General features: G+C 35.3%; 1 protein-coding gene across 1 annotated transcript; it reads right to left on the bottom strand.

Moving 5' to 3' along the window:
- Positions 1 to 942: 942 nt before the first annotated feature.
- Positions 943 to 27,796, bottom strand: LOC129372755 (serine/threonine-protein kinase 4-like). Its single transcript, XM_055050239.1, has 11 exons — positions 27,402 to 27,796; positions 22,795 to 22,875; positions 21,737 to 21,865; positions 21,493 to 21,607; positions 20,787 to 20,951; positions 20,337 to 20,504; positions 20,042 to 20,179; positions 19,556 to 19,687; positions 19,278 to 19,464; positions 11,328 to 11,479; positions 943 to 5,483 (listed from the first exon to the last, which is right to left on the bottom strand). Exons 1-11 carry the CDS (start codon positions 27,443 to 27,445, stop codon positions 5,325 to 5,327), a joined length of 1,470 nt encoding a protein of 489 aa, XP_054906214.1. The 5' UTR covers positions 27,446 to 27,796; the 3' UTR covers positions 943 to 5,324.
- Between the last annotated feature and the right edge of the window lie 128 nt (positions 27,797 to 27,924).

Raw genomic sequence — 27,924 nt, 5'->3', positions numbered from 1 at the left:
TACAACTCTTCCTCTGAGTTTGCCTCCATTTGAAAATAGAATCATCCAGACATTACTCAGCCCAGTTTTCTACTGAAAATGTCCCTTTTATGTTTATAATAAGCATGATTTGGATTTATTTCACCATATGTAGGCCTGACTACACCAGGAGGGTCATATTATCTTTAATAACAGTGACAACCTCAGACCTCTGGCCTAAGCAAGTTCACCATCTTCTCAAGTGGCATAAATCCTGAAAAACGTGAACAGCTTATGAACTTTTTGGGTTTAATGCTAAGATTTGTTGTTTGGGCCTCTGCCATAAGTGGCCAATTTAGAAATCAAAAAGCTTTAAAGCGATACTCCGCAGCAGGTGATTGCTGTTCCTGGGTCATGTAAACCCTTTTGCCACATAAAATTCACTTTCCAAGATCCATTCTAAAGACAAATGCTTGTTTGAAAGACTACAAGATGAAACCTGAGTGAGTCTGAAAAGCAGAAATTAAATTATAGCTGTTTTTCTGCAGAGATTATGTTTCACTTCAGGGATGATTAAGTGTGGCACAACTTCCAGCAGGTTTTTATCCTTTGCCTTCAGAAGGAAAATCTCTGCTGGAATATCTGCATGCAGAAAGGAGAAGTGTGGCTGCATCATTCCGAAATGGTAAAAACATTTCATATGGATGCCTGTCGCAATAAATGTGCTGGATGTTAAATTGTCCCAATTGTGATGAAATTATGTTTAAAAACTATTTTCAAGTAGTAATGCAATTTCAACCTCTCAAAGACCAATAAACTTTAATTTTGTAAAGATTACTTAACATTAGAAGGCATTTTAAATATCCAAAATAAGACATGGCAATCAAAAATCAGTAAGACTTAATTAAAAACCACACACAATTGAAACTGTGCAGTTGTGTGTACACATTTTTTAAAATTGCCCTTCAAAAATGTTAATCAGAGCGGAGAATTAAGTTCAGTTTTATTTGTTGTGCAATGAAATGATTAATTACATATTGCAGCAAGCTTAGTTCATAAGAGTATTTGAACACAAGAGTAATGTAATGGCATCTCCTTGAGTCTCTGTTCTTCTATATCTGTAATGAATGTTCTCCCAGAAGATACTGTCAGGCATTCTGATCAGACAGCTAAATCTTCTCAATGTTGCATGAAGACACCCTTCACTGAAGTATAACCCAAATGTAAAAAGAATCAGAAAGAGAAATTGTTCCCCTGTAAATGTCAGAACATCACAAATTGGTCTTACAAGCAAGACTCACTTGGACACAAGTGTTCATCCTCTAAGTACACACATCTATCTAATTAGGGATTAGAGAAGCAGTGAGCTCGCCGAACTGCAATAGGGAGTGAGATGAGATTTGTTGATGGATGATTAAATATTAACTTCAACTATTTTGCCAAATGTAACTCAACATGATGAGAAAACAAAGCAGGAAAGAGTCTCAAAGGTACTGCTGGGACAAGAAAAGGCTTTTAGAAAGTCAAGGGAACATGGAACCTAGTTGATCTGCCGCTGCTCAAAGTTGAGCTAAAGTGAGAGGAGAAAATGAACCAAGAGAGACAGGAAAACACCTGCTCATGCAAAGACAAATATTTTATATGCTTCCAGCCTTTATTTCATAGGCCGTTTGGATTATCCAATTCTTCAGAGCTGGTGCAGAAGCCTCATAAGTTATTTATTTGTTTCAAGTGTTTGGAACCATAGGAGTATCTAAAACATCAGAGCTCAAAAAGGGCCTTTTTTTTTTTACATCTTTTTCTCTCAAGTTGAAGCATAAAAACATTCCAATATGCACTGATAGGATGGAAAAAAGTGACCAATTGTTAAAACCCGCACATAAACGGTTAAAAATTTGGGAAATCCAAAAACCTAAAAAAAACAGTGAAGGTTCAGGTTAATATAATTTGTATTATATTATCTTTGAAGAGAATATGTTGACATAATTGATATTAATCTCAAATAAATTTGGATTAATATCTGTGCTGGGTAATATATACAAAGTCTTCAATGTTTATTCACACTTCTAAAATTCAACCACAGGTAATTTTACAAGACAATTATTTCACAACATTTCTTTTTTTTATTGAAGCAAACAAAATACACAAACCAAATACCACTGATAGCAACATATGCTTGACTTGTACTGCATGCTGTACTTTAAGGCATTTACACCTCAGAGTGATGAGAAAAACTCACATGCAGACAAGCTGTTTTGTACTTAGAGGCCGAAAAGGAAATAACTTCTAAACTCCTAATTTATTAAACCAAAAATCTCAGATTTTAAATGACTGAGCCACTGCTTTCAGAGGCATCACACTTTCTAATAAATCCTACATCTATTCACAATTTAGCCTTTTTTCCTGATGTTTAGTTATGAGGTTTAAACTGTTTCTAAAAACACTGCATGTTCATAAAAAGACATACAAAATTGAAAAAAGAAACAATTCCAGCAGAATAGCAGTAACATAACATCAGAAAGATCACATTGCAAATTACAGTAATTAATTCCAATTGTAAATGTAAATAATTTAAATAACAAATTAAACAACCCATAATCTGCTTTAATAAAATTAATTTTCTCTTTCCACAGATCAAAAGTTTACTGCTACTGAAAACTTTTGCAGAAAGTTTTCTTTATGGTTGTGGAGCTGCAGTTCCTGGTGAGATAAAGCAGACCTCTTTGCTGTTGTGAAAGTTAAATTGCTGCTTTTCAAACAAGAAGACAAGAAAAATTTGCAACAGATTTTACAGCAACCTTTGTCTTCTGTCTGTTCTCCAGTGATTTTGACTTTGCTCAGCAGTACTCGCCATTCTCCAACTAAGTCAATAATATTAAGGTTACATTAATATTCAGGATTTGCCCTTTTTCTGTGCTGTTGCTAACAAAAAAGTGAGGACTGGTCACAAAAAGAATAAAAAAACAGTGCATTCAGAGTAATACCACTGATTAACATAAGAATCCATTTAGCTTGTAACAAAAACAGAAAATGAGTCACAGATGTAACTTAAAAGTCCTGGCATCCACAGAACAAGCTTAGCTAATTACAGCGTATAGTTGAAGGGATTCCCTCCATCATCAAACACCCGAGCACCTCTGCTGTCTAAAACAGCAGCACCGCACACAGCCACGTTTCTCATACAGTACCTACAGATGTCATGCGAAGCATTTCTGAACAGCTACAGTAGTAGTTTCTCATCGTCATCATTTTTTCACCCCTGAGGAGTTCCACGACCTGAGAAGCTCGTTTTACTCTGACACAGTTGCTAAAGGTTCTCTTCCTTTCTGAGTGTGTCAACGCTAAACCTTTGTAACAAAAATATACTCGGTCCCTTTACTTAATTATTTCTCTTCTGTGCTGGATGAGAAGCAGATATGTATGACATGCTGGCGAATCTTAGGAATGTTACAAGTAAAGCTGGATCAGATCTGGACTGAGGCCCTTTGGCAGCTGCTTAAAAGTTAAATTGAAGAAAAAAAAAGAGGTTGTGTTAAATCTGTTCTATATAGTTATCTAGTTGGGGTTGTTTTAAGGATTAGTTTGGAATTATAACCACAGGAAAAAAAACAAAACAAAAAACATTAAAAGGGCACTGGTGGTTAAAAAAGGCAAAATTATTACATTAAACTCCCTTAAAACATTTTTTTTTGCAAACAATCAAAGTTTTGTGACTCGTCACTTAATGAAGTTTATCTTCCCTTGGAGCCACTAATGAAGACCAAAGACGTGAAAACAAAACTGTTTTCATTTCTGCTAATTTAACATTTCAATGTGATGCAAAATGATGTGAAAATCCTTTCACATCATTGAAATATGTGTAAGTAAATCTTTCAAGGACATCACTGTACGACGATTCAATTTAAACTAAAATTGTTGAGTTAAAATTGCCCAAAGGCAGTGTAAACATTGGAAATTTCCCATCTCTGTGCTTTTAAATACTCAGATAACTCTTAAAATAGTTTGTGTTTGTCTTGTCTTAACTGATCCTCAGATCACTCTTGAAAGAAGGAATGTCTACTAAGGCAACAGCGGACAAACACAAACGGTTCAGATACAAAGTTGAAAATCCAGAACATAAATTTGAAGTGAGGAAAATCACAGAGGGATGCAGACATTGCTGTGATAGCAAAGAAGAAAAAAGTGGGCTAATACTAACAGACATCATCGTAGGTGTTGCATGTCTTCATAAAATTGTGCAGCTTTAATTCCGGTCAAAACATAAAGCTAGAGACATTTGTGCGAGAATCCTATAAGTTCAAAAATAATGAATCTGCAGAGTAAAAAAAAAAAAAACTTTTGGGAGAAGGCAACATAACCAACATTATCAAGGCATGAATCATATTGTAAAAAAACACAGCAAAAAAAATTTCTTAAAATCTCACTGCCTCCTGTCTAAACTTTTTCCAATTTTTCTCTTTTAAGCAACAGATTAGTGGAAAAAACAGTCATGTAATGAGGCACACAATGAAAGGGTTTCAGGTTTTCCTATGTATTATACAAAAACCCAGTTTTACATTCAAAGTTGAGAGTAAAAATTACAAACGAACCTAATTAAAGAAACTGAGGTTTCATTAACTATGTGACTAAGTAAACTATGCTGAGGCATAAAAAATAAACATGGCCTGTAAGTTTTAATTCTCAGCATTAATTTTGCTACAGCTGGCTGGGAAGGCCTCAAACTGGTTTGAATCCAAATTAATCTTTAAGATGTAAACTGGTCAAGCTGCATTCAAAGGGAGGCCTGTCATATGATGGATGAAAATTTTAAACTCTATTCTGTTCTCTAGTTTTTTTTTTCTTGCTGAAATTAAGTTATTTGATCTGTTTCTTGGTTTTCACAGTCTGAGGGTAGAAACACTAAAACACTTAGCAGCAACAATGTTTTTCCAGCGCTGAGAGCAAACCCTCATTATAAGTACCCACTGACAAAAAAAACAAAACAAAACAAAAACTTAAAGGGATGGACTGAGAAAAGTCAGTGTCACCTCAGACAAAAGCGTGCAAGCTTAAAATAAGATGAATAAAACCTCCAGATCAGGTGTTGAAATAAAACTCACTTTCTTCAACTGCCTCTTTTTTAACTAAATGAGCTGTAAGAGTGCATATACTTTGAAATCAAACCATCATTTTGTCGCTGGAGGTTTGTTTGACATCAAGTTCCAGATCCACCTGATCCATAGCCTCCCAGATGTCACATCCAGCTGCATTAAAGCATGTCCAGCCATCAGGAGGAGACATTTGTTAAAACAGCAGTCAAAAAAAAAAAAAAAAAAAAAAAAACTATCCTGTTTTGTTCGTCCTGTGACAAGCTCTGCAGATCCTTCTCAGAAGTTCTGCTGAAGTCGCTTTTTGGCCGCGATGGCGTCCAGGATGGGCTGCCGCTTGGCCTGGTAACGCTGGCGGATCTCCTCTATCTCCTGCTCCATTTGAGGATCCAGGGAGGCGAGCCTCACCCGCAGCTCCTCCACCGACCACGTACCGACCTGCACACAGAAAGACCAAACTATGTCAACCTACTGATTATGTCATCGTCCGCGGGCAGCAACTGTCCTAAATAAAATGCTTCCCAAACACAAATAAATGTTCAGGTGGTATGTTGTAAATGGTCACAGTGAATGTTTTTGTTTTACTTAAAAGAGAACACTTGTAAACAAAATTTAATATGCTTCTATCTAATTGATAATTTAGAAGCAGCGTCTAATATAAACACTTCTTGGTAAAGTAATCCGCCTTTTCTAAGATTAGCCTCTACAATATAAGGTGTTCACTGTTACTGATAATCTTGTTGCAATATTTACAATATATGTAGAGAAAATCTGCATCATATATACAAGTTGATATTTGGTCAAATTGCCATTGAACACAGGATTTTATAACATGCTTTATAATCTAAAATACTTACATTGACTTAAACCCAAGTTGGATTTGTCTAGATTAAGCAGAGAATTAATAAAAACACATTTGTGATCTGTTATTTGACTGATCATTTTTGCATTAAAGACACCATAGATGAAGTTCATCAACACTGATGTGCTTACAAAAGTCAACCTGGATTGAACTGTTCTAGACTGATCACATAAAAAAACAGTTTGATTTACGGAATATCTCTTTTTTTCTTTCTAAAGGCAAAAAACAATGATTAGTAAAAAAAAAAAAATTTAATATGACTGAGCATTCCTCAACTCACATTAAGTTCCCTCCACTCCATGGTGTCTCAGTGTACCTGTGAATTTGGCATCTCTTGCTCTGTTGCAGGTCTGTGACCGGGAACAGTGCCTTCTTTAGCTTTCCCCACGAGGTTTCCAATCTCAGCTTTTACCAGCAGCACATCGCTCTCAAGCTATTTATTACCTACGATCAATAGAGCTAAAATTACACTGATGTCCTAGTCCACTACACAGAATCTGATGAAGAAACACTGGAAGGTCCTGCAACTGGGCGACACTAGGATTTGTGAATTAGCGGTCACTGAAGAGTCAGTATCTGCATGAGATTTCCCAAGACCATCCCAGAAGGATTATTAACGCAACACTGCAATTAATTCATAATTTCTGAAGCAGAGTGTCGGTACACTCAATACATAAATGTGCTTTTCCAATCTGAATTGGAGTGCAGTGACTTGGCCATGCATCATGCATTGTAATTAAGATTTAAAATACTAGGATTAAAGTCAGTCAGACACAAACCTGGTATGACAATCACTCTGAACTGATCATCGAAAAGTAGTAATGAATCTACTTTTTGATGAATCAACACATACCACTATGGTATGTGTATAAATGATCATAAATGATCCCAATAGTCACCTTTAATGATTTTTAATTAGTTTAAATAGAAGAGAACTGTTTCAAAGTAAATGTAACTGATTAATGTATATCTATTAGTTAATGCTACCGTTTCAGGCACTTTAAACTCCTTCTATTCTCAAATGTTTTGCTTATGATTGCATTCATTTCACTTTTCTTAAAACTAAAATCATTCCAACTACAGTGTAGATGATTGCTGTGCTCTTCCCAGCACACATGCCCTTCAAAGAGACACTTCATAGATTGTTTAACTGATTGATGGATTTTTAACACATAGCCTGAATCTGTTCTCAGGCTATGTGTTAAAAAAAATTACAAACACTTAAAAATATATTTTTTTCTTGCTCTTAAATGATGTATCAATAACCTAACAGAAGCAAAATATCCAAAATGAAAAATCTTCATGTATAAGCAATCTCGATTGTTTAAATAAATAATCTCAACAAGTCTTAACTTTGATCCTCATATTTACTTTTCTGTCAGAATAATTACAAACAGCTCTGGTCTCACTGAGCCTTAGTTTTAAGGGTTGATCAGACTTGAGAGCAATAATAAAAAGCAGCAAGGGAAGCGGAGGGATGAGGGGCATGAAAGTTGAAGAATAAAAATAGATGTAAAGAGGACAAAAAGGAGTGAGACACTGGTTCTTCTACATCTGCTTCTAATGAAATATTTAGATTGTAATGTTCAAACCAAATATTCTGTGCTGCATTGTCCCATCACCAAAGCTGCGAAGCCAAAAACCAAAGCAGAACCCTAAATAAAGACTTAGCAGATATGATGTAAACTTAAAGTTCTATTTACTATTGTTACACATCTTATGACAAAAAAAAAAGATTGTGATTAGTTAAATAAACATAAAGCAAGTCCTTTCAACCAGAAACATCTAAATTCAGTTTTAAAATGTTTAAAGATCTGCCTCAAAATAAATGATGCCATTTTCAACTAAGAAGGTAACTACATAAAAAAAATAACAAAAACAAGTTGACAAATCTGAAATAAAACAGGGCTAACTTGAAGCTGTCAGACTGTGTTAATGTATTATGGGATGCTTTTTTTAATCCCTTCATTTGCAAGTCTAATGGAACAATATGTCTCACCCAGTAGGATTTATGTCAACTTGTAAAGCCTTTTTGATATTTTAACACACCAACAGTTGTGGTGGTGCAAAAATGATCACATTTAATAATTTTCAGCCATTTTCATAAGATATAGACTAAAATATCTACCTTTAACAAAATATTATGAAGCACTGTAGCAAAGATTATTGTTCTCTCTACTTTGTTTTTGTCCCTTACATGTTCTGTTCAAAACATAAAAAAGACATTACTAATACCAACTGCTGAACATACTTACATGATTAAGAATTTTAATAAGGTATAGAACATGATACAAAAATTGGAAAAGCAATAAGTTAAAATCCACAGTAAACAAAAATCACATAGTTCACAAGCCAAAGTTCTCCTAAAGAGAAGAAGTGAGTTTTTAACCAAGATTTAAAACCATTGTAGAGGTGGAGTGACAGTGGACATGGAGTTTGCTCTACATCCTGGAAAAGGAAGGATCACTTTTCCACCTCAAACAGCTGGTTGGACTAGAGAGTAACAGCTAGTCAGTGATTATGAGGTGATAAAAGATGACTTAACTGCATTTATTTGCTTTTCATATTTAAAATCAGGATGAAATAAAACTTTGTTTATACAATATAAGAAAAGATCATCAGGAAGGACCAACTCTTTCCTAGAATAACCCCCACTGATTCAGAGCAGAGGGTACTAGACACAGTCCAACTAAAATCCCAAAAATGAAGCTTCAGTGAAAGACGGCTGCAACCGAAGTGCACAAAGGAGAGATACCACAGATCCTGCCTCCTTTTTTTACTTTCCTTTTTTTTATGCACACTGTACATTTTATTCTTAAAATTACCACACTCAGCTGCAAATTGCTTAGTCGATCTATGCCATTTTGATAACTGCACAATATATATATTTTTTCTACATTTTTACTTACTGTACAGGTTTTTTTCTCTCTTTGTCTGTGACTCTGCAAGTTCCCACTTTCCTTAACTTGCAGCTGTGACACCTGACAATTACGTGCTGAGATAAAAAAAAAAATATATATATATATATATATATATATATATACTGTATATTAAAAGCATTTATGATGGAACAATGTAAATATGCAAGATGTTTCTGTAGCAATAACAAACAGTAAATCTATCGAGACATTTTTCCATTTTTTATTCAGTCAAGAGGAATCGACACTATAGTTTCATACTAACCTGATCTAGGGGTCTGTTAAACACCATCTGTCAGAGAGTAACAATATCCTGTCATTAAGAGGGTGTTATGTGCAAACAACAGTAAATCTCACAGTAGGTGAAACAGTGCATCTATTTAAGAGAATCTAAGGGGAAAAACAAAATAAAATCTGGGTCAAGTTACCCATCACTGACAGCAAAGGAAACAAAAACGGAAAACCTTCAAGCAGCAGAGACCTAAACCTCCAGAGGTACATATAACACACACACCGGCAACTCATCAAAAAATTATGAAGCCACACATGCATGTTTACACCAGCGCACAAAGATGGCTGTTCTGTTTTTAGAAACAAACTTATATGGCCTGGAACAGTGGGAAAAAAAAGCCATAAGTCTTTGTAATCATTAAACAAATACAATTACATATAGTACAAACGATGTCCCTGTATGTTTTCTATGTTTAATTCCCCTTTTATTAGCATTGTGCTTCTGTAACCCTGTTTTTGTTTACAAAGAAATTTAAACAAAATTGAGTCAAACACAAATATTAAATTATAGTTTCACTGAAGCTGTGCAGAGGAAGAGTGAGAAACAGAATTTGGTGAACATCTAAAGGTGAAATGGCAGTTCTGTGATCTAGTTAGAGAAACCATCCTATATTTAAAGGTCAAGTATTTAATATTTAATTCCAGTAGCAGCTGCTTGCTCTGTGTAAATGTCTCTGACCAAGACAAATCCCACCTGTATTTTCACAGTAACTTCTGAATAGGTATTCATAACTGAAATACTTTAGTTATGTTTTCATCCAAATGTCCACAGATTTTGAATTAACTTTTAAAATGTTCCAAAATAAAATAAAAAAGAAAAGAAAAAATATGAATGAGATGCATTTCCATACTGATTTGGAGAAAGTCAACAAGCATCCGCAAAGCTTAATTTTGTCAAATGTTGACATTACGCCTGGCTGTGATACAAAGGAAGTAGAGATAATGAACTAGCATGGACCACACTACCGATAAAAATTAAGAAGCTGTCAGCAATGTTTTTTTTAGAAATGTATGAAAAAGTTTTAGGTCCTCTGATTTTTCCCAGTGCCAACTACATTTTTTTTTTTCTGGGAGAGTAAGTTGTTTATAAGATACAAAATATAATAAAAAAAAAACAATATTCACATTATATTCCTTACACGTGTAGCAAAAAGATTATTCAACTTATGTTTACATTTTGCTGAAAAGGGTAATGAGTCACAGCAGGTTTACATCCTGCCATCCAACATTGTCCTGAATCTCTAAGCATGGAGCTTTATAACCAAACTAAAAGCTCATTTCCAACATTTTTCTTTTTTTAAATAAGCCAAAAGCTGCTTGTTTTGTCTGGTGCTAGAGAAAACTCCAACAGCATGTAATACTGTAATTAAAATGTTAACATTTCTCTAAGACGGGGCAAAGATTTTTATTCTATTAAACTGCTGTTTGTATTGCAGTAAATTTATTAGCAGTCTTAATCAGATCAACTCCAACATATTGCTTTCGTTAATTGGACCCAGTGAGAGGCCATCCAAAGGCAGAACGAGTTAATGAGCACTGAAGCAGATGTTCAGTTTAAAGTCTAGAATCAAAAGCAAACGAAATGCTTACTGACAGGATATGAGACACATACAGCTGGTGTTGGACCTCAGGATCAGTTTCACACTATTCTGAACCTCAGATGTGACTTGAAAGTTTCCCAATTTTGTTGGGCATATTTGCAAACATATCGGTGAGTGATAAACGAGAGATAGTACATGAGTTTATTTCTAAAATTGGGCAGAAATGTAGACCTGGTTATGAAAGAGCTTCACCAAGCAAAATGCTTCTCTTCACATAAAGCTTGCCCACATTTAAATGAGGTATTGTAAAGGAATGTCTGTGGACATTTATTGATATTTTTGACAATTATAACTTGAGCAAATTTCTTGAGATGCAAAAATAATTCCCTTCATTTTGATGGGTATATTTGCCACTATGTGCATTTGGTGCAATATGCTTTGTGAATTCAGAGCTGATACAAAGCAAATTGTGGAAGCAAAAACTTCCAAAAATGGAGCAGATTGCACTTTTTGAATTCCCCCCAGAGTGAGTTACAGCATCATAAAAGTACAACCAGATACCCATCAGCTTGAGAACACCTCTGTCCCACAAGACACCGAGTGCTTGGAAAAGTTACAATAAACACCATGTTTTTCCTCTTGTAGTTTGAAGAGTTAGTTTCATACATACCACTTCAAGATCTCCTTCACCAGGGAGTTTGCGGTTGTCTGCATTGTTTTCTCCACGGCGTCCTCCATCATTGTGATTGTTTACCGCCTTCTCTTTCTGCTCAAAGTACTCCAGGAAGGACGGTTTGGCTGGCTGCATCGTCTCGTCTCTCCCTGTATGGCACACAACCAAGTCAACATTTATTGACTGTGCAGCAGAGCGACATATAACATGCTTTCTGCTTTGCATCATTAGCATAATGAAAATATGGAAAAAAGAAAGGCAACAAAATTAGCTTAAGAGGATTTGATTCAAACGTAAAGGACCAGATGCTAATTCAATCATATGATGTGGTTATTGTTGCTTAACAAAGAAAAAAAAAATGGTGAATTTGGGATATTTGGATGCAGTAAAACAAGACAATACTTTTCTGTACTGCCTCAAACAGTACAGAAAAGTACTGTTTACTGCATCCAGTAAAAAGTTTTTTATTCTCATTCTGTTCCAATAATCATCTTTAAATCTTAATGATTATGACACAATTTCTGTTATGAAACAACTTATTTGACTACAGGTATACAAATATATATTATCACAGTACATAGCATCAATTTAAGTAATTTCCTACATTGTTCTGTTTTTAATGTAGAATGACTATCCTACATCAGCTAGTATTACTCATGAAGTCCCCCCCAATCATGTTGAAAAACACGCTTATTCCAGGATATAAAAAATAGTCATCAACATAAAATAAAACACTATACATTTACATCCTCGATCTGGAATCAGCATACAAATGAGGCCAGCACAGCGCTGAGAGTTTTGATTCTTTTAACTGCATGCATAACTTGTATGCTATTCCCCTAATCCCTTGATTAAGGGAACTGCTGCAGGTTACTGCTCACCCAGCTAGCATTACTGCTCCTACTTACAACAATTTACTTTCACAGGGATCCATTAGATGCTAAATTATTAAAGCAGCGATAAACTGAACCATAAAGCATCACGACAACTGTGATAATGTGGGGAAAAACCTAACCTTTAAGTCTTAAAAACAACCAATAAAAAACAGATTTTATCACTTCTTCAAGAAAAAAAAAACATTCTGCCATTGTAAACCAGATAAAACTAATAAATTCTACAACAAAGTGTCCACAGTATGTCCGGGATTGAACTGCAGAATAGAAAATCCAGCCAGTCATAACACTTTGTCATTATTAATAACCTCCTTTTTGCAACACACACATAGCAACTGAACAGTTCTGAACAAAAACACACAAAAAAGAAGACAGAACATTGTTTGATATCAATATCCATATGTTAAACAGTGGCCAACATTTGTTGGCCACATGCCTATATGTTGTGCATGTTGTGGTTGTTTGTGCATTTTAAAGCAACACATTTTTTCAAAGAAATTAACTGAAGATGGAGGCAAAAAATGACACTCAATAAGTCTGAATAACTGTAAATGTCAATAAAATTTGAACTGAACTTATAAAAAAGTGTGTGAATGGATAAAAAATGGGAGGAATCCCATGTAATCAAGCTTTGTATAAAAAAATAACAAACATGGATGCATCTATATTAGTTTCCTTGGTTGTATGGGAGTTGAGACAGCTACACTGTGTGTCACAAATTTTCCTCATGTGAGAGCACCAGTGGAACAAATCAGTGAGTGTAGTTCAATGTAGGACTCATGGCTTTAATAAGCTGTGGTGTTGAGGGAAAACTTCCATGGCCTGCAATTATCAGAAAGAAACAGCCACCATGTGAATGTTGTGAAAACCGTTTGTTTCTGCTACTAATTTAGAGTTTTCATCGGCAATCCTTTTCACTTAATGAAATATTTAATTTCACAGAAATATTTAATTTCACAAAAGCATATTTTATTATGAACCTTTCAACATAGCATTATCCCACTGGAAAGAACAGCAACACTTAAAATTCACAATTGCAGGTAGTTTGAATGTGTATTTAACCAAATTTGTGATCAATAAAGCAATTAAAGAAATGGAAAATTGATACTTTGAAAGCCATAATCTTTCTTCAGTCATTTTAATGATTCAACACTTAATTAGCTCATGGGCCACAATGATGCTCATCTTTTAATTACAAGAGTTTAATAGTTATATATATATAGGCTTTCTGATGACTAAATCTAAAATAAATTCTGAAGAATCTCTTGTTTACTCCATGCTGGACTTTATCATCATGGGAAATGCAAGTCCTTTATCAAATAGTGGCAGTCAAGTCTAATTTAAATGTATTAAATAAATCTTCACAGTACAAATACCACTAAGCAACCTAGTGCTTTTAAGATGCGTCTCTGAATATGTGTGATCAGAAAACAATGTTTCAAAGATTATTGCATTATGCTAAAACCAATCCTTAAAATATGGATGTGATCATCACTGTTTGAACCTGAAGAATTATTTTCAAAGTGATAGATATCAGAGTCACTATGCACAGCTGAAATAAAAGGACCACATACAGTATATGATTAATATTAGAACTGATAACAGCAGCTCAATAAGTAGCAGACCACAGTCAATGTTATTGCCAAATACATCCAAAGCCTGTTTTTCATGTGAATATATATAAAAATAAAATAAAAATAAAAAAAAAACATCTGAGGGATTGTGCTGTCTGATAAGAGCTTATCTCATTTATTCTCAGACACTGTGCTTAAAAAAAGTCCTAAATTAAGGAAGCTCTCCATAGTTTCCCAATATGAAAACTATGGAAAGCCCACCTACAATAATCAGATAACTGAAGGTCAGCTCTATAAAAAAATTATAATCTAATATCTTTTTAACTTTAGTTCACCATCTGCTGCTGTTTGGTAACTTCAGCAATTATCTGACTTGTCCAAAACATTTTCAGTCGCAGCTTCATAGCCCTATAAAGTGTGACCTGCTGTGCTTTGTTGTCTCTCTGTGCCAACCAAATGGAGGGAAGCAAATTAGTAAGCAGTATGAAATGAATCCTTTCCTTTTAGAGTTTTACAGAGAAGTTTTGCTCTTATTACTGTTACTGTGAGGAAAACTTAGAATAGTGGCAACATTAGGAGAAGATTTCTCCAGCAAAAACATCAAAGCAGAATCAAAGTGTTTTAGAGCAATCATGTACAACAAAATGTCTTTCAAAGACTGGGACAACACCATGCCTAAACAGCAAAAGACCTTTTCCTTCTTTCTGCTCATCTGCTGAGCCTTTTCTGACACAAAAGTTACAGTATGTCAACATGGATCACTTCTTTTGTACATAAAAGATCTTTACATCTTTCTTGTATTTATAAAATAAGTTCATCATCATCTACTGTAATTACCGCAGAGCATTTAATGAAACATTTAAAAAAAATAATTGTTTTGCAGTTTTAACAAGTTAAAGCCGTAGTAAACTTTGCTATCATCCATTCCAACCTTTTTATTTAACTCCATTAAACTTTCATAGAGTTGTTGGAGATGAGAAGCATAAAATGCTTTACAGTCTTTTTAATGAGAACCTCTGCATGGAGCATTGGCAGGGTTATTTTCAGCAATAACTGAGTTAACTGTGGAGTTTGTGTTTATCAGCTTCTGTTCAGGAACATTTGTAACAGTTGTAGAGGTTGTTTTACACACTTAAGAATTTTACAGTAAGAAATGTAATGTATGATTATGTATGTATGTAATGTATGATCTATGAATTTTGTTTCTGATTGCCCTGGAAAATTTAACTATCTCCAAAATGTTGATATAATGTACATGCTACATTGGGCAAAGGCTATGAAGCATTTGTTGTTGAGGCCAGAATGAGCCAAGAACAATTCTAAAAATAACGTCTATACAAATTTCAATATGAAGATGACATATTTTGGATGTACAGCATCAGTACTGGTCAATGTTCATCATTTAACAAAATACTGATATTAGAACAATAAGTGTAATTGTTAACCGATGTTTATGTCCATCTTGTTGTTTATGTACGCGTCCTTTAGGGGGAGGGGATTGATCGTGTGGTATTTATTTGGGCATGAGATTGTGATGCAGTGCATGGTTGTGTTTTTTTTTTACTATTTTTATTTTTTTTTACAATGGTGTTAAAAGGTTGGGGGAATTATGATAAATATACTGATAAATATTTGTGTTTTTCCATAACAATGTTGGATATTGATATTGACCCAAATTTTCATATTGGTGCATCTGAAAGAAATATACTTTTTCCCATAAAAACCACAAAAGTCTGAGACCAGAAAATAATTTTGGAAGCAAAGAACCATTTTAGGTGAGCTCTGTTGTAAGGAAGAAATTGATTCCTTTAATACCAAAGTTTGTCAAAGCCTTGCTTTGAACTTTTCGGTCTCTAATTGGAGGAAACAATTCTCTGTATTACAACATTCTTTGTATAAATACAGGGATGATTTTTTGCTTGAGCCCATCTTGATTATGAGAAGAAAAAAAAGATTTAGCAATGCTAATGCCACGAAAGTAGAACAGTTACAACTGAACTTGAAAATACATTTTATTTTTTCCACTTAAAATTGAGACTATACTTAGAAAGCTGACTGAGACAAAATTATTTTTGTTGATTACACTGGCTTGTGATTTAGATTTCAAATTAAAATACAAATCACAGATCCCTTTTCTGCTTTATGATACAATTTAGTATTATGCTAAAAAACTGCCATTTAACTTGACATAAAACAAGAAAGATAGTGAATTTACATGTCTTCTACAGATTGATCTCTTTCAGCATTTCCACCGAAGGGCTGCCACAGCGAATCATCAGTCTCAATTTAGTTCTCTTCAAGAGACCGATGCAAATGAAAAACAATCAGGAGACTGATCCAATTATTTGAGACAGATTAGAGTCAAATTTAATACAGTATATTTATTTTAAATTGTAGTTTCACTAAAGTGAACAAAAAATAAATTGAGCTAAATTATTCTGTATTTAAACAGACTTAAATTGAAACTATAAAGCATATAACACCTAAAATAGCACCTCTGGGGTTTGCTTGGCTATTCCTTTTTCTTAATGAAAACGTAAAATTATTGTGTTTGGAAAAAAAAAGAATGTCAGATTTTAGGAATTAATTTTGAGGTCGTCCTCTAAGCCTCGAGGATGACGAGGCAAAACGCTTTTTATGAATCAGTCTGAGGGTTAGTGGCTAATCAGTGTAAATAAAAAGGCTTTTTATTTTTTAGTACTATTAGGAGAAAATCGATCTCTGATCTAATCCTCTAAATCCTCCGGGGCCCAGCACCATCAAATCAGAGTCATTAGTTTGGTGAACAGGCAGAGACAAACGCACACACAAAAATAACACAAAAAAGAAAGAAACATCCTTGATTGCAGATGCAAAAAAAGAGAGATGTACACAAAACAGCAGCATGTTGCCGTTTGATGTGATTATGATTTCCTAAATGTTCCTGTGTTAATGAAGTTTAAAGTGCAAGTAGAAGGGATCCATACTAACACAATGGTAAGAAATCAGATTGGAGAAGCTAGTGGGCATGTGCTTGTGTGTGCAGAGCTTGCGTGAGTTCAAGATTTGTCATTGTTCATGAAACTCCGATGAGGTAATCCTTAAACATGGGCGTGTATTTAATGAGCAGACATTTTGGCCTCAAATGATTATTTCTAAAATGTCTTGCATCAGAAGTGTGTATTATGTGCCTCTAAAAACTCTCCACCACTTGGATAATAAATTAAATTAATAACTTGGTCTTTGGAAAGAAAAATTGCTAAATAAAACAGAATTTGGCAAAGTAATATCCATTAATTAAGAATATAAAAATAACTAAATGACAGCAAGGATATTCAAGCACGTTTGCACATGTGAAGACTGCATTTTTTTTTCTCCATTCCTCCACAAAACAGCTTAAGCTCTGAGTTCCAGGTTACTTGAGGACAAAGCATGAAAGCACATCAGACTGGCTATTGTTGAGGTGCTTACCAAGGTCAAGTACACACATATGCTTCTACATACATTACATTCGCTTCTACACACATTACATTCTCATACTTTCACACAAAGGCCTTTGTATTTGTAACAGATACAGAAACTGAATCATCTCCTCACTCCCAGCTCTAAGGAAATAGAGATTTAGGTGACGCAGGACATCGGATGACCACTGGGCGTGTTCTTAGATCATAAACAACGAATCTTCCCTTTTTTAATGATATGCTGTGTAGTCTCAGGGCCCCTGGTTTTCACTTCTAGTCTGTGATAGTAAGCGTCTCTTTTTTTAGCGCTAAAAAAGAATTAAAAAAGTAAAGTCTGATTGCTTTGTGTTGGCTAATTTGCTGCTCCTGTGCTTTCACATTTTTGGTCTATCGGTTTAGAATACATGATGTTTTTCACAACACTATCCTCCAGGATTTGGTAATATTTTTCTGTGATCACCTTTACAAACCTTTCAGGGACCTTAGCTGAGAAGAATATGTCATAGCTTTTAAATTCACTAAACTTAGTTTGTAAAAATCTGTTTTCACTTTAAAATTTAAATATAATAAGCAAGAATTACAGGAGAGGAAAAAAAATAACATGAAACACAAGATAGAAAAAAGGGCAAAAGTTTTAAACAATACAAGAAGGAAAATAGCTCTTGGAATACAAATATTTTTGTATATTCCCATTTCCTTTTTTACATCTATCCATGTCAGTAATGTACTGAAATCAAATGTAATACATTTAAGACTCCATAGGAACTGTGATAAAAATGCTTGTAAGAAAATGTTTAAAAAAAAAATTTACATTAACCATGATTATAATACATGTTGTGATGTCAAAACTGACTTTATTTATATTTTTAGAGAAGTAGGTTTGTCTGTTATCGACTCATCACATCTCTGAACATTTCTGGACATTCTGCAGCTCACCTAAAAGAAACGCATTTCTGTTTATAATGGTAAGTGTTACAAAGCTTTTCTGGAAAAAAGTCTCATTGGATGTAGTGTAGGAGGTTGTTGTATTACAGCATTTAGCTCTAGAATAGCTTGTGTTTTTTTTTCTTTACACCTGAATTTTTAAGACAACAGCGTGTCTTGCTTCAGTCACGCTTAGTCAAACTGCACACATTCACATGTGCAATGCTTTCATTGGGGTTAATTTTATGCCTATAAAAACAAATGAAAAGTCCACCCACGGACTCCCAGCACACACAAACAGAATGCAACTCTTATAAAGCCTCCTTGCCAAAAGCACCCAAGAGATCTAATGCTTCCCACTCCCACACCGCAGACTCCAAATTGATGCTGCACAAATATTCGGTAATCCAGGCAGAAAATGTTAGGATAAAAGGAAAATTGATAATTTAATGGTTGGAATCGCACATTCTTGTGTTTGACTAACTTTGTTCAAGTCTGACTGGAATAGTAATAATTCACAAACTGCAGGATGATTTTCCAACTGCAAGATGTTAACAAAAAAATGAAGGTTAAGTTCCTGAGAAAACATGTTTTTGTTGTTGGTAAAATAAAAAAGAGGCACTTAAAATAAACAATTAAAAAGCACTAAAATTCTAGTACAGAGTACAGTAACCTTCAGGTCATTATCATTCTGGAAACCATTTCCTTGTGAATAAAACATAACAGAAACATTTTTAGAAGTGATTAGATTGTCTTGTGGCAAATGTCTAAAATAGACCAATTACATGTAAGAAGAGTAGCAACTGGGAACATGTTCACAGGCACTTTACGCCCCCTGGTGGATAAATTACCTTATTTCTACTGCAAAAAGACTCAAATTATGTATGAGAACCATAGACAATATCTATGAAAGTGTGTATGTGCTGATGTAAGAAAAAAATTTAAATATTTTTATTCTTCTGCCTTGTTTCTTGATTAGATTAACTGGTGAAATTTAGGTATAATTTAAATTATTTCCAAAAGCTGGTAACTTATTTTTTTTAAAATAAACTATGAAAAAAACAACAACAAACATTTTTTTATGTATGTTAGTACAACTTGCTTAGAGAAACTTACTTTTCATGGTACCGGCCTCTTCCTCATCATCAGAGTTGATAACCATGGTGCCAAGCATGGTTCCTGTGTCCTCGTGTTCGATCATTGTACCACTAATCGAACCTGCTAAAGAACCAGCTGCCCGGATGGTCCCTGAATCACCTGTTCCGGCTCGAACCATCGTCCCTTGGTCAACCTCATCCTCATCCTAAAATAAACAGGAACTATGTTCATTTTACTGCATTTAAAAGAACGATCAAGCAAAAACAGTAGGAGTCAAGTTCTTTCAAAGCTTCTACCGAATTGTTATCGTCTTCAGCGTCTTGTTCTCTCTGTTCTGCCTCCTCTTGTCTCTTTAGTTTGATCTCCAGGGCATCTTGTATCAAGGCTCTTAGGACAGAATTGGGTTTGGCTGATTTGATAAAAGGATGCTGTGGGGAACAAAGACGAAAACATACATCAAGTGTGAAATTCATCCAATGTTTGTTTTCCATAGAAAGAGCTTATTGTCACTTTAGAAGGCAAAAAGACATTGTTTTTAATCTTAAAGATGTTTAACAAAAACATTCATAATTATAAACAAAATATGTCCAAAAAGTTACATATAAAATTATATGGACAACTCTATGTAAAGTAGTTGAACATATTTTACCAAGCCACTTCAAGATGACTAAACAAAAAGAAATTAGGACAAACATGCATTTTTACTGCAAATGAGTGACACAACAACTTTAGATAATGTCACCCGGTCCTAGAATGTTACAATAATTAGTAGAAAACTTTACCTGTAACAGCTGTGTTGCTGTTGCCCGGTTTTCAGGGCTTTTTATCAAACACTTTTTGATAAAGTCTAGAAAATCTGGTGACCACTGATCTGGATTTCGAAATGTTGGGGGAGGATTGGTGGGAATCATGAAGATCGCCTGAAAGAAGAAAGACTATTAAGTACTAAGAAATCTATTCAAAGCCTCATACTAAGTTCAAATGCAAAACAAATATTAAAAAAAGCCTATGTTCCAATTATTACTGTAGGTTTAAACATTTCCTTCCTTCACATTTAGAAAACCAACAAACTCTCACCCTCATTGGGTGAATGTCAGCATAGGGTGGTTTGCCCTCAGCCATCTCTATGGCTGTAATTCCCAATGACCAGATGTCAGCCACACAGTTGTAGCCAATCTCCTGTATGACCTCTGGAGCCATCCAGAACGGCGTGCCGATGACTGTGTTTCGCTTTGCCATGGTGTCCTAAAGAGGACAAAAACAAGATAGAAAAGATTTACAGTAAAATTAAAATACATTATTCAAATAAGTTCAGTGATATCAGAGCAAGAATCACAATCACTTATGATGTCCAAATACATTTAATTACAAACTTCGCATAATCTAAATAGTTTTAAGCTATACATTATTGTGCTGCAGGCTTTTTAAAATTTATTTAAACAACTTATTTTTATTTTCTTAATATTTTTTTTTCAACCAATGCTAAATATGTGATTAATTTGATTATGATTTTGGGCCTCTGCTTACTGTTAACTGTCCAGCAACTCCAAAGTCAGCCAGTTTGGCTTGACCTTCTGTGTTCAGCAGGATGTTGCCTGCTTTGATGTCTCTGTGGATTTTCCTCATGAAATGAAGATACTCTAGACCCTTCAAAGTTGAATGGAGGACAGTGGCAATCTCATCTTCTGTTAGCTGTAAAGCATAAACAAACACAAAGAGTGATTACAAGTAGGCCTGAAACAAATTAATTGTGATGAATCAATTATTGACAACTACCTTAGTAGTTGATTAATTGTTAAGTGGAATATATAGATTCAAATTGCTGAAAGACAGGGTAGTATCTAAGCCAAAACTCTATAATAAATATATAAAAATTATTTTTCATTTCCGATTAAAAATCAATTTATCTGTAAATATGTTACACCCAAAACTCCTTAGCTGACAAAATTTTTGCTTTCACTAGCTCAAATTATGCAATACATGCAACATTTTCATAACAACTGATTATGTACCGGGAAAATATACAATACTGCCCCTTTAAATATTAAAATGGACTTCTGAGGAGACAAACTTTCTAAATTAAGTCATTAAAATCCTAATAGCATGAAACATCTATTCTTTACTCTCCAATACAGGATGCAGACTAATAGCCACTTTTTGTTGCACAAACAAAACCCAGGCGACTGCATGTGTGTGTGTGTGTGTATGGGTGAACGCTTGAGTGTTACATTACCGTCTTGTTACGTATTCGGATGATGTCAGACACTGATCCACCGCCACAATATTCCATGACGATCCACAGGTCACGGTTTTTGAAGTAGCTGCCGTAGTACCGCACCACATGGGGACTGAACACAGAAATGTGGCTGTAAGACTTTTGTTTATACATATGGACTATCATCTCATTAAGTAGCTTTATGTCACAGAGGTAATGCTGTTACTAATTCAGTGAAACACACAATCCATTGTATGCATACCTGTTGCATTGCTGCATAATGGTGATTTCTTTGAGAATCTCCTGAAGATCAGACTCTACAGGAACTTGTTTGATGGCTACAATCTCTCCTGTTTCTTTGTGGTTGGCCTTAAATACACAACCATATGACCTGCAAACAAAGAGTTTATTCAGGACATTCTCTTTGTTGATCTTAATTGTAAAGACCTTTAAATAACTAGCTGGACAAGTAAACCCACATTATCAGTCAGTAAACAACACTTTCAAATCATCCTTCAACATCAGATGATACAACTTGATTAATCCCTTATGTATGAAAACTACAGAATTTGGCTCAGAAAAAGTTGTCATGACATTTAGAGCAGTTAGAGACATCAGTCAATACAGACATTTTTGTGTTTGCTAGTGTGTTTTGCTGCTAAATATTTGCTGCGCTTTGCCTTTGAGATATGAGGAACTAACTATCAGTGTCAACATCTGTCACTTTCGAGGACCTGGATGTAATGCATTTTTTTCCACATCGCTTCACACACACACACACAAGTATTTTCATTTCTTTTTTGTCACCTTCGTAACTGATGGAAAATATTTCAAAAGCATAAACACACCACAGATGAACCTAAGTCACATCAACAAACGTGCTATTAATAATTTAATTTATACAGATTAGGAAACAGAACACTAAATAAAAACTGGATTCCATTGAGATTCATTCAGTTCTGCCCCTCCCTGATGACACGACTGGCATCAGTTGTGACACATGCAGACACAGCGTCGATCAGCTGAAAACAGGAAGAGCGTTGAGAAACAGGATATGAAGAGGCGCTGTTTAGACTGACAGGCACAACAGAAGGGAGGAGCTTTTTGGCAAACAAGGAGGGATAAATAAATGAGGCAGAAACACTGACAGACCTCAAGCGGGATGGCGTGTCTAAAAGAGAAAGTATAAAAGAAAATAGGAAACCAAAGCAGATTGCCAGCAGACCTTACATCCCCTTTAAATACAGGCAAATTTAGACATCAAGACGGTATCATTTATCAGGCCTGTGTAATCAGTTATCATCTTACTATGTGACTCACCCTTCACCCAGCTTCTCTAGGACATCAAAGACTTCCTCCGGCTGCTTGGTGAGACTGTCCTCACTCAACTTCTTCAGCTGTCTGAAAGGACAAGAGTGAGATAAATGCTGGTGAAGAGCTGCTGCTGCTGCTGCTGGCAAATTAGAGTCAAACAATCAAACCAGAGCAGCAACTGAGGAATGTCTTCAAAATATTTGTAAGTAGCTCATCTTAGTTATAAAATATAGTTTTGAAGAATCAGGTATCCAAGTTGCTACAAATATCTCTAAATAAATTATTTCAAAAACTATTATTTTTTATTATTATAATTTTAGTTGCTACCAAACAAAAACAGAAATGCTTCTGAATCTATAGTCAAGAATTTACCTCAAGAACCAGACATTTTCAAACTAAAGACCTTCGGAGAAGAGCTGCAGAAAATAAAGCTAATATGGTGCTTCATATCTCCAAGAAAAAAATCAAACACTTTCTGGCAGATTTCTGAAAACTCTATGTTCGAGATAAAAATATCCTCAGCTTAGAGACTAAAATAGAGCTGAACACTTCCAAGACACAGACCATGAGTCGATTTTCAGATAAAGCAGGAGGAAGGAAGGAGGAAGTATCAAATTAAAATCAGTGAGATGCTGAGTCGGGCCTCCTGTGATGTTGATGTGAGCGGATTAGACCACCTGCTTAACTCAACGCACCACACCAACCTCAAGAGTCTGTTGAGTTGGGAATTAATGAGCCACAGCTAGTTTTATTTTCACTGTTTTTGGAAACTCTAAACTGAGAGGTTAAGACCAAAACATCAATGTATGTTTATGAATAATTCCAATGTTTTATAATTGTTACAAAACAGTCTTTTTTTTGAAAATATAATAAGCTACAAAACTCTCTTATTAAAGAGAGATCAGTGTTCAGTGTGTATTTGGTTGTTCTATGCAACCTCTGCACCATAATTCATACTTTATAAAACCCATTCTAGGCTGAGGTCAAGCTGCTGTATGAACTCTAAGCCAAACACAACAGAGAAACAGGAGCCCACAAGAAAGTCATAATCTGCTTTTCAAGCAAACCCAGTGAACTCCCACTGAAAAGAGAGAGGACACTAAATGATTATTTTTCTAAATTTAAAACATCCCCTCTCACTTTTCAGTCATGTCCATTTTCCTCCTAAACACAAGGCTGTAACACTAAGTGGGCCATGTAGCTTCAGCCACACCTTGTTCATGTTCTCCCAAATAAACAATCAGAAAAAATGTTTTACAACCATTTTTAAACTGGATTTCTGTAGGATTTGATAAACATTAATTTGTACATTTTCAGAAAGGCTAAATTTAAGATGAAGCTTGACACCTAGTATGGAACTTCTAGAGGTGTGATGGTTTTAAAGGTTTTGTTTCTCTAGTGGCTGTTTATTCCAGAGCAGAGCGAGAAAGGGAAGAGATGCAACAGATGGCGAGGAGCCTGGGACCTAACTGATGAATGGACTGAAGACTATAGCTTCTGCATATGGAGCATCTGCTCTACCACTGAACCTTGTGGCTTCCCTGGAACTTTTAACATGTATAAAATTCAGAAATTTAGAACCCTGGCAAACTTAAGCACTGACATTGTGAAAAATGACATCCCATAATGTCAATCAGGCATAATGCCTTTTTGTCCATCAATATTACTTTAAAACATTCATATATACTGGTGCGGATCCTGGACTACTACATCAGGAATATAATAAATCAAATACTTTTAGTCTTTTTTTGGTTATTGTTTTGTGAAACATTTTGTGCAAATTGGAGACTGCAATTTCTACGTAGCTTTACAATTATTTATTTATTTTAAAAGTGAATCAATCTCAGTTCTAGTTCTTGTTTACTCTTGTCAAACAGACTCATAATTGCTGAATAACTTCACAAACTTCAAGCTAACACATGCAAAACATGTCACTTCCAACGCCACTCTTGCATTAACTGGATGAGGAAACAGCTGATGACGGAGAGGACATGATAACCAGAGAGCTGCGGGTTTTTACCGGCATCATCCTGATAAGTGAGCAGAATAGGAACTCCTCAGTTCCTACTGCCAAACATACTCTGCAAACTAAGCTAAAAACTGGTTCCTATTCTAAACAAATTAATGCATCAACCAAAATGGTGCGTTGTTCAAAGAAAGGAACACTTCAACTCCACACAGTCTTGTCAAAAGTCACCACCTTGGTTTAAACACTGCTGAGTAGCATAAAAAAAAAAAAAGAAATTGCATAAACCCTGTCAGTTCTACTACACTGCTGTATCATAGTTTTTTAAGGAATAACAGTAGCTTAACAATATTCCTAGGGTGAAATACTTTGAACCTATAAGTGTCTTCTGTTTGGTTATGTTAACTTCTAATACTGAATGCTTTTATAAATAAAGGTTAAGGAATATCGAACAAAGGAGGCTGACTTCTTTTGCTTAAAATTACAAAGACACTTTTGTAGTGATCATAGCAAGGTTCCTAAGCCAGTTCAAGCAGAGGACTGTGAAAGTATTCCCGTTTGAAATGAGAAATTGACAAATTCTGAAGCTCTTCTTTATGTGACAAAAGAAGACAATTATAATTTCTGCAAATCTGAGCTGCTCATTGAGAGACATTTGCATTCCTAGGAGGCTCAAAAGTGGGAGCTAGAGTTATGTTGGTATTTGTCAGTTAGTCAATATTAAACTCTTGTGACCATGTGGCAAAGGCACCAGACAGGTCAGCAGAACCAAACCCACATGTACACACAGGCAGCAAACAATACAGATTAACAGCTACATTCACACACTAACTCAGTTGTTAACCTTCTGATCATGCTAATAAGCTGGTTGCACAACATTTATATTAACAGAAGTAGTATTTGGCTAACAGCAGTGTAGCCCTTCCAGGGTTATCTGGTGAAAAGATGAAACATCAACTACTAGGCCAACTACAAATAACAGAGTAATAACTAGCTAGGGGTGGCTCAGTTTGGTTAATAAATGTGACTACAACTATTTGAGTGGATGAAGGTTGTTTATCAGCTTATAAACTTAACTTTGGAACATTTCATCTGGATTGTTAGCACCTTCATATATGTCAATGTAGAGAGCAATAATCTGAGCACAGCTAGTCTGCCACATGTTAAATGTGAAGGAAGCTACAGCAGCAAATACAATCTCTTTTTCACTGTGACATCACTGAAAACAATAAAAAACAAATATCTACAGTACATGCACTGTAAATATGAACATTTAAACAGGTCAACATTTTTAAAAATTGGACTTTCAAAATGAAGTTGCATGGAAACATATGTACAAAATATGTAAATATGTCTAATTCAGATACCTGAACTAATGTGCCTAACAAAAGTTCAGTTGTAAGAGCTAAAACAGTTGAGTCTGAGAGGGAGCAGTGGCAAAGCCCCAATGCTGCTAGAAAATATAATCCAGTTGAAGCACATGCAGGATTCCGATAACCTTTCTGTCCCAATCCAAAGCAATGAAAAATGATACAGCAAAAAATAAAAAGTTACCTGCAGTATAGCAACACATAAGATCTGAAGTGACAAAATAATTATTCTGATGGTAGTCAACAACACACCTGAGTCAAATAAATGGGTGGTGAGAATGTGCATCTATGCTGAGGAAATGATTACATCTCATAATTCAAGTTTGTTGGAGCAAAGACTTGTCTAAAACAAGACTGGCTCTCAAGCACAGAATTTGTCAACCTCTGAAAGTTTGTGGAATTGTTTAATGGTGTGGTTTGTAAAACTCTGGTAGTTAGAAGCATGAGTGACATAAACAGCATTTAAAAAGTGTAACAAAAAAAAAAAAGTCCCAACAGGGATTCAAAACCAGCAGAGATGACCAACTTTAACCCACTACATAAATAAACAGCACCTGCTGGACCCATTTTCTGCCACAAAACCAGATATGTGCTCTTACGTCTGACATGCATCACATTTCACAGTCAAGTTTCAAATTACAGAGCAAATGAATGAATTCTCTTAAACCAGCGTGGATTAAGGCAGCTAGAAAAAGATCCAAATAGAGCTAGCTGATTAAACTGGATTAAAGGGCTTCTGATAGCAGCAAGCCCTGAGATTTAAGACCAAGATCATAGCAAGGTTCCTAAGCCAGTTCAAGCAGAGGACTGTGAAAGTATTCCCGTTTGAAATGAGAAATTGACAAATTCTGAAGCTCTTCTTTATGTGACAAAAGAAGACAATTATAATTATTGGCTCGTTTAAATTCAGTCTATTTTCACTAATCAGCGAATAGTCTGAAAATAAATTAAAACATTAACAGCAGCTCATGGCTGGTAGAAAAAGACCAAAGGAACAGTGATTTAAATCAATGAATGAGACAACTGAGCAATTATAAATGCATCAGATGATTTGAACTACAATATAATATACAAAGGTGTAATATAGAAAAATAATGAAAATTTTCTTTGGTGAGTAAGTGAATACAACATACTCACCAAGAGTCTGTGGATGGGCATTTAGCAACTGATATCTGACCATAACACCATATCTAAGCATAACATCAGGCTAACGCTTAGAAAGATTTAAAAAAATTCATAGATACGCCATGTGTTTAAGCTGTTATTATTAGCTTTACCTGCGAGGGTGATTCCTCATCTGCACTTTCTCCTTGTTCTCCATGTTGCCTCCTCCAGTTCCCTCGGACTCTTCTGATTCAGGTCTGGAGTCAAACTTGAACCGAGCTGGTCAACGTCAAGTAGATGCTAGCAGTAGCAGGTCGCCGTCTGCTAGTCTGCTAGCAACGGCAGCTAACGCGCCGTTTCACAGCAGCGTCCCGGGTGACGATCCTCCCGCTGCTGCTCGGTTGCCGTTAAAAACGCCGCATTTCTTTACCATTCTGTAAGACTGGGTTCACACGATAAAAACGTTTAGTCAGGTTGTGGTATCCTCCCCGCTCGGTACATCCTTTCCCTATGCCTAGGCAACTTTAGACTTGTTTGGCAGCCGCTCTAACATCCACCTGAGAAAACCAGGAAGTGCAGAGAGGAGTGGACAGGAAGGCGAAGGCGGCGCAAACAAAGAGTGCAATGCAGAGTTTCAACAGCAGGGGGCAACAATTACACACAAAACATTTACATTTAGACCTCCAGATTCGCTGC

This window comes from Poeciliopsis prolifica, unplaced genomic scaffold, assembly GCF_027474105.1.
Source record: "Poeciliopsis prolifica strain line A6 unplaced genomic scaffold, Auburn_PproV2 SCAFFOLD030, whole genome shotgun sequence".
Taxonomy (NCBI): Eukaryota; Metazoa; Chordata; class Actinopteri; order Cyprinodontiformes; family Poeciliidae; genus Poeciliopsis; species Poeciliopsis prolifica.
Note: the sequence above shows the minus strand (reverse complement) of the source record. Positions and strands in the feature narration are given on the sequence as shown.

Bases quoted from the DNA above. Each gene is read 5' to 3' on its own strand.
- LOC129372755 (XM_055050239.1), bottom strand. From the start codon at position 27,445: ATGGAGAACAAGGAGAAAGTGCAGATGAGGAATCACCCTCGCAG. The intron at 21,608-21,736 runs GTATGCATACAA...TTCTGTGTTCAG, and splicing joins ATTATGCAGCAATGCAACAG to TCCCCATGTGGTGCGGTACT. The intron at 5,484-11,327 runs GTATGTATGAAA...TTCTGTGTGCAG, and splicing joins GTGAAGGAGATCTTGAAGTG to GTCGGTACGTGGTCGGTGGA.